At 60.2% G+C, this 7566-nt stretch overlaps 1 protein-coding gene across 1 annotated transcript; it reads left to right on the top strand.

Moving 5' to 3' along the window:
* The first annotated feature begins 4198 nt into the window (after positions 1-4198).
* RBM15B (RNA binding motif protein 15B) lies at positions 4199-7342 on the top strand. The gene is made up of 2 exons (XM_039910573.1): positions 4199-4583; positions 4752-7342. The coding sequence occupies exons 1-2, from the start codon at positions 4311-4313 to the stop codon at positions 7011-7013; spliced, it is 2535 nt and encodes an 844-aa protein (XP_039766507.1). The 5' UTR covers positions 4199-4310; the 3' UTR covers positions 7014-7342.
* Positions 7343-7566: the final 224 nt, after the last annotated feature.

The raw sequence follows: 7566 nt of genomic DNA, 5'->3' as shown, positions 1-7566 counted from the left end.
AGGGTAAGTAGACGTGATTCCTGCCCTCAAGGAGTGTCATCTAATGGTGATGAGGTCTTGCAGATGTCAGCAGAGTTTTAAAGATGAGGAAGGGGGTGAATTGGAAGTGGGAGGGCATTCCGATTTTGGTAGGAAAGTTGGCAAGCAGGTAAAAATGATTGGAACAGAGTGTCTGTGGGCTTGTTGAGGGTGATGGGAGGATATAGGGAACAGCGTGGGCCTGGGAGTCAGAGGACCCGGGTTCTAATCCCAGCTCTATCGCTTACTCGCTGTGTGACCCTAGGCAAGTCACTTAACTTCTGAGCCTCAGTTTCCCCATCTGTAAAATAGGGACTCAATACCTTTTATCCCTCCTTCATAGACTGCGAGCCCAAAGTGGAACAGGTCCTGTGTCCGACCCGATTATCTTCTATCTACCCCAGCGCTTAGTGCAGTGCTTGACACATAGTAAGTGCTTAACATACCATTATTATTATTATTATTATTATATAGGTTGGGAATAATGTTGGTATTTGTTAAGCGCTTACTATGTGCCGAGCACTGTTCTAAGCGCTGGGGGAGACATAGGGGAATCAGGTTGTCCCACGTGGGGCTCACAGTCTTAATCCCCATTTTACAGATGAGGGAACTGAGGCCCAGAGAAGTTAAGTGACTTGCCCACAGTCACACAGCCGACAAGTGGCAGAGCTGGGATTCGAACTCATGAGCCCTGACTCCAAAGCCCGTGCTCTTTCCACTGAGCCACGCTGCTTCTCCAAGAGAGGAAGAGAACCTTGGGAGAGAGGAAGAGAACCTTGAGGCCTAGAGTGAGGAATTTTGATTTGGACTCCCTTGAGGTTTTTAAGCACAGGGAAGTGATGTGATCAGGGCAACACTTGCCATAAACAATCCTTGCTGTTTACAGTTAGAAGCAAGGAGGTTGTTGCAAAGGTCTTTATGTGAGGTATTTAGGGCCTGGGATTGGGGCAGGTGCTGTGGGAATAAGAGGAAAAGATTTGGTGACCAATCAGTAGGATTTGAGGGTGTGTGTGTGGCCGGGGGGGGGGGGGTGGCGGTTATGGTATTTAAGCACTTACTATGTGTCAAACACAGTTCTAAGTGCTGGAGTAGATACAAGTTAATTAGGTTGGACACAGTCCCTATCTCGCATGGGGCTCACAGTAGGTAAGTAGGAGGCAGAAGAGGAGAACTGACACACAAAAGTTAACTGACTCAGCCAAGGTCTCACAGCAGGTAAGTGGCAGAGTCAGGATTAGAATCCAGGTCCTCTGACTCCCCAGTCCCTGCTGTTTCCACAAGGCCGTGCTGTTTCTCTTGTTGAGGTGGAAAAGGTGACTCCAGGATATGGTCGGGCAGGAAGGTAATACCATTAATAGGGATAGTTAGGGTGAGGGGACAGACACAACTGTGGGTGCTGGGCCTGGAAATTCTATCTTGAGGAAAGACAGCCAATCAGTTTATCATATTTGCATTTATTGTATTAAGTGTCTAATGTGTGGCAAGCACTGTTCTAAGTGCTGGGGAAGATCCACTTTAAATCACGTCGGACACAGTCCCTGCCCCACATGGGGCTCACAGTGTAGGTAAGGGATGGTATTTTTTTTACCTTGCACAGTACTAACCACAATAGAAGTAGAAGACATGGTCCCTGGCCTTGGGAGCTTCTGAAGGAGGGAGGAGACAGGCAGATGAGTTATTGACAAGTAGTGGAGGCGTGAGTGAGAACAAAGAATAATTAGCAAGGGTAGGGAAAGGTGAATAAATGAGTGAATGAACACACAGATGGCACTCCTAGCAAATGCTAAGAGCGATTGTTGGGATGACATGACCGGACAGGGTGGAAAATAATTGGGGAAAGCTTCTAGGAGAAGGTTTCGAAAGAGCTTTGAAAGATGGGTAGAGCTGTGGATACGGAGGAAGGGAGAAATCCAGACAGGAGGAAAGCTGAGAAGGTAGAGATTGGATACAGAAGAGTGGAGATCGAAGGACAGTGAGCAGGCAAACTTTGGAGTAACGATTGCCATCTGGAGAGTAGTTTGTGAAAGAAAGCAGATGTGTAGGATGGAGAGAACTGGGCAAAAGCCCTGAAGCCAGGAGAGTTTCTACTTGACACAGGGGAACACGGGTCGCCTTTGGAGGTTTTGGAGGAGTGCTGAATGACACTGTAGGAAGACGATCCAGGCTGCAGAGTTTAGTGTAGACTGAAGAGGGGAGGTGCCGGAGGCAAGGAAGGCAGTCTAGTCGAGAGATGACGAGAGCTCGAATTGGGGTGCTGGCTATAAGGACGGAGAGGAAGGGGTGAGTCGAGAAAATATCCTGGAGGAAAAATCGGTGGGATTTCATTCATTCAATAGTATTTATTGAGCGCTTACTATGTGCAGAGCACTGTACTAAGCGCTTGAAATGTACAAATCGGTAACAGATAGAGACAGTCCCTGCCCATTGACGGGCTTACAGTCTAACTGGGGGAGACAGACAAAAACAATAGCAATAAATAGAATCAAGGGGATGAACATCTCATTAAAACAATAGCAATAAATAGAATCAAAGTGATGTACATCTCATTAACAAAATAAATAGGGTAATGAAAATATATACAATTGAGCGGTCGAGCACAGTGCTGAGGGGAGGTGAAGGGGGGTAGAGGGGGAGCAGAGGGAAAAGGGGAAGCTCAGTCTGGGAAGGCCTCTTGGAGGAGGTGAGCTGTAAGTAGGGCTTTGAAGAGGGGAAGAGAGTTAGTTTGGCGGAGGTGAGGAGAGATGGCATTCCAGGACAGCGGGAGGACGTGGCCCAGGGATCGACGGCGGGTTAGGCGAGAACGGGGGACGGTGAGGAGGTGGGCGGTAGAGGAGCCGAGCGTGCGGGGTGGGCGGTAGAAAGAGAGAAGGGAGGAGAGGTAGGAGGGGGCAAGGTGATGGACAGCCTCGAAGCCTAGAGTGAGAAGTTTAGCAACAGATTTACTATGAGAGGTAAAAGGCAAGGGAGGAATCGACAGGAATACTAAGAGCTGCCGGGACGGGAAGAGCCTTATCACGTACGGTGGGGAAGTTTGAAAAGTGAGGGGTTTGGGGGGAAGTTGAGAAGTTCTGTCTCGGCCATGTTTAAAAGGTATCAGTGGGACATCCGGGTGGAGATGTTTCGGAAGCAAGAGGAGATGCGAGATTGAGGGGCTGGTGAGTGCCACCGATTAGACTGTAAACCCGTCAATGGGCAGGGACTGTCTATCTGTTGCCGATTTGTACATTCCAAGCGCTTAGTACAGTGCTCTGCACATAGTAAGCGCTCAATAAATACTATGGAATGAATTAGTTGCCAGGGATGGCCAGGTGGACCCGCTCCCTTTAGTCATCCCCTCTCCCGGCCCTAGAGCGCTTACGTCCATATCTGTAATTCGTTCATTTCTATTGATAGCTGTCTTCCCGTCTATTTATTGCTATTGTTCTTGTCTGTCCGTCTCCCCCGATTAGACCGTGAGCCCGTCAAACGGCAGGGACCGTCTCTATCTGTTCCCGATTTGTCCATTCCGAGCGCTTAGTCCAGTGCTCTGCACATAGTAAGCGCTCAATAAATACTATTGAATGAATGGTGTACTCTCCCAAGCGCTTAGTAGAGCGCTCTGCGCACAGCAAGCGCTCGATAAATACCACTGAGTGAATGAATCGAAGGTTTCGAACGACCTGCCACTCTGTGGGGACGGCAACGGGCAGGGAGTGTCACTGTTGACCGCTGCGGGGGACGCGCGGGGACGCGCACACGGTAAGCGCTGAAATGCGATCGAAGGAATGAATGGAAAGCTCAGAATGATCTGCCGCCGCGCGGAGGCAGCGTGGGCCGTCACCGCTTACTGTTGCGTCGCTCTTTCCCGAGCACACAGTACGGGCTCGGTAGAGGCGAGTGAACGAAGGGCGGAACGAACGGCAAAGCGCGGCTGGGAGAAGAGCGCAAAGATTCGTTCGGCGGGGTTGGGGTGTTGCGGTTCCCCGGTCGGGCCGCGAGATGGCGCCAGAGGCTGGGGGGTCGAGTGGGTGGGGCGGGCGGGCGCGCGCGCGCGGACGCTCGGTCCCGTGACGTGGCGGGGGCTCGGCGCCGGCGCCCGAGTCACCTCGGTCACGTGGAGCGGCAGAGCCACTTCCGGGGGGGGGGTGGGCGGGCGCCGGCCGATGACGTGCCGGCCCGTCCCGCCCGTCCCCCGCGGCCTCTCTCCCTTTGCCGCCGGCCCGTTCCCCCGCCTGCTCTCGCCCGCCGCCTTCGGTCCTTTTGTCTAAGATGGCGGCCCCGGGGGCGCTGCCGCCGCCGCCGCCGCCCCCGCCATGAAGCGGCAGAACGAGCGGGCCTCGACCGCCGCGGCGGGCCGGGGCGCCGCGGCCTCGTCGGCCAAGCGGGCGCGGGAACCGGAGGCCGGGGGCCGGGGCGGCGGGGCCGGCCGGCGGGCCGCGCATAGGAGCTCGCCCGGCCCGCCCCCGGCCCGCGACAAGGGCCGCGGCGGCCAGCGCCAGGGTCGCGCCTCCGGGGACGCCGGCCAGCGGGCCGTGGGCGGCGGCGGGGGGCGCGCCGGGGCGCTCCGGACCAAAGGCGAGGACCCGGTGGCCGCCGCCCCGTCTTCGTCGTCGTCGTCTTCGTCGTCGTCGTCGTCGTCGTCGTCGTCGTCGTCGTCTTCGTCGTCGTCGTCGTCGGCCGCCGCCGCCTCCTCCCCGCCCCGGGTTTCGCCGCTGCTGCCGCTGCCGCTGCCGCCGCCCCCGCCGCCTTGCCCCCCGGCCCCGCCGCCCCTCCTCCACGCGCCGCCCCTTCCCGAGTACAAGACGCTCCTGGTCAGCAGCCTGAGCCCCGCGCTGCCCGCCGAACACCTCGAGGACCGGCTCTTCCACCAGTTCAAGCGGTTCGGGGAGATCAGCCTGCGGTTGTCCCACACGCCCGAGCTGGGCCGGGTGGCCTACGTGAACTTCCGTCACCCTCGGGATGCCCGAGACGCCCGGCATCACGCCCGGGCCCGCCAGCTGCTGCTCTACGACCGGCCGCTCAAGGTGGAGCCCGTCTACCTGCGGGGCGGCGGGCGGAGGAGCGGCGGCGCCGCCGCCCTGCTGGCCCCCGTTCCGCCCGATCCCCTGGGCTACTTGCCCCCCCCGGCCGGCTACCCCTACCGCCGCCGTTCCCTGTCCCCGGCGGCCGGGCCGCCGCCGCGCGAGCCCCGGGCCCGGCACGCAGCGGCCTTCGCCCTGGACGCCGCGGCGGCGGCGGCGGCCGGCCTGGCCCGGGAGCGGGCCCTGGACTACTACGGGCTGTATGAGGAGCGAGCCCGCCCCTACGGCCACCCCGCCCTCTGCGAGGAGGAGCTGATGCCCGAGGACGATCGGCGGGCCACGCGCAACCTGTTCGTCGGCAACCTGGACCACGGCGTGTCGGAGGCCGAGCTGCGCCGGGCGTTCGAGAAGTACGGCGTCATCGAGGAGGTGGTCATCAAAAGGCCGGCCCGGGGCCAGGGGGGCGCCTACGCCTTCCTCAAGTTTCAGAACCTGGACATGGCCCACCGGGCCAAGGTGGCCATGTCCGGCCGGGTGGTGGGCCGCAACCCCATCAAGATCGGCTACGGCAAGGCCGAGCCCACCACCCGCCTCTGGGTGGGAGGGCTGGGGCCCAACGCCTCGCTGGCCGCCCTGGCCCGGGAGTTCGACCGCTTCGGGAGCATCAGGACGATCGACTACGCCAAGGGGGACAGCTTCGCCTACATCCAGTACGAGAGCCTGGACGCCGCTCAGGCCGCCTGCGCCCAGATGCGCGGCTTTCCCCTGGGGGGGGCCGACCGGCGGCTCCGCGTGGATTTCGCCAAAGCCGAGGAGAGCCGCCCCCCGCCGCCGCAGTACCAGCCCCCACCCCTCCCGCCGCGCTACGACGTGCTCCCCGACGGATACGCCAGGCACCGCGGCCCGGAGGCCGACTTGAGGGTGCGGGACAGGACGCCCCCCCACCTCCTGTACTCGGATAGGGAGCGGGGCTTCGGGGAGGGGGACCGGGCCGGCCCTGCCAGGACCCCGGAGCGCCGCAACGCCCCGGAGGGCCACGGCCGCTCGACGCGCAGCCGCAGCGGGGACCGCTGGGGCGGCGCCGGGGACCGCGGCCCCGCCAGGGCCCGGGAGGAGAGACGGAAGCGCCGGAGCCCCTCCGGCGACCGCGGGCGGGCCCCCCGCTCGCCGCACGAGGAGCGGGCCGGGCCCAAGGCCGGCGGGCCGCCCTCGGAGCGCAGCCCCGAGAGGCCGCGCAGAGAGCATCGCGCCCCCGGCCGGGCCGGGGCCGACGAGGAGCAGGGCGGCTCCCTCCCCGACGACCGGCACGCTGCCGAGCGGAGGGCCGGCCGGGAAAGCCCGGAGCCTCCCCGGGGGAAGAAGAGAGAGGGCGAACGCGACGGCCGGGCCGGCGAGACGGAGCCGAGACCCCCCGACGAGCCGCGAGCCCAGACCGGAAAGCTCAGGAGCCTCTCTGAGTTTGCCCGGACGCTGCAGCTGGGCTGGAGCGGGCTCCTGGTCCTGAAGAACAGCTGCTTCCCTACTACTATGCACATCCTGGAGGGCGAGCTGGACGTCGTCAGCGGCCTCCTCAGAGACCCCGCCTCCGGCGGCGAGCTCGCCCAGCTCAAGATCGCCCAGCGGCTCCGGCTCGACCAGCCCAAGCTGGATGAGGTAACGCGGCGTATCAGACGAGGGAGTCCCAACGGCTGCGTGGTGCTCCTGGCCACCCAGGCCTCCGCCGGAGGAGGGTCGGGAGGCGACGGGGCCTCCCCGGCGGAGCCGGGTCTGCAGCGGCGGCTTCTCAGGAATCTGGTCTCATACTTGAAACAGAAGCAGGCCGCTGGAGTGATCAGCCTGCCGGTGGGAGGGGCCAAGGGCAGAGACGGCACGGGCATGCTCTATGCCTTCCCTCCCTGCGAATTCTCCCACCAGTACCTCCAGTCGGCTCTGAGGACGCTGGGGAAGTTAGAAGACGAACACATGGTGATAGTGATAGTCCGCGACACTGCCTAGCCCAAATCTAGCTTTTTACGATTCCCCCTTCACTTTGTTACAAAAGCAATTATTTTTAAAAGTTGATTTCTTTCCTATTGTGGCTTTTTGCTGTTGTTCGTTTTGGTGGCGGAGGGCGGGCGGGGGGAGACCCCTCCTCCCCCCCACCCTCCACCCGAAAACGGTAGGTTTGGGGATCCTGTTAATACGATCGATTGAAGGGATCTGCCTCGCTCTTTTTTTTTTTTTTTCAAATTTTTAATGTACATGACACTCTCCACTGGGATGCTGTTTTTAATTTTTCACTAACTGTATGGAAAGATGTCAGTAAAGCCTTGTCCACGGATGAATTTTTACTCTTACGCACCGACCGGGTTTCTGCACAGAGGATCCCCTGGAGATCCCGGAAGGTGAAAACTCCAGCGAGAGGTTTTCTTCGTAGGCTCGCGTTCTCTTCTCCTCTCCGCACGCGCCCCCCCCCCCCCCCCCCCCACCTCTGACTGCCCAACTTCAACACCGGTGTTGGCCTAACCTGCCTCCGTTCCAAATCGCAGCCCAGACCCTGACCACCGAG

Source organism: Ornithorhynchus anatinus, chromosome X2 (assembly GCF_004115215.2).
Source record: "Ornithorhynchus anatinus isolate Pmale09 chromosome X2, mOrnAna1.pri.v4, whole genome shotgun sequence".
In the NCBI taxonomy this organism is placed as follows: domain Eukaryota; kingdom Metazoa; phylum Chordata; class Mammalia; order Monotremata; family Ornithorhynchidae; genus Ornithorhynchus; species Ornithorhynchus anatinus.
Note: the sequence above shows the minus strand (reverse complement) of the source record. Positions and strands in the feature narration are given on the sequence as shown.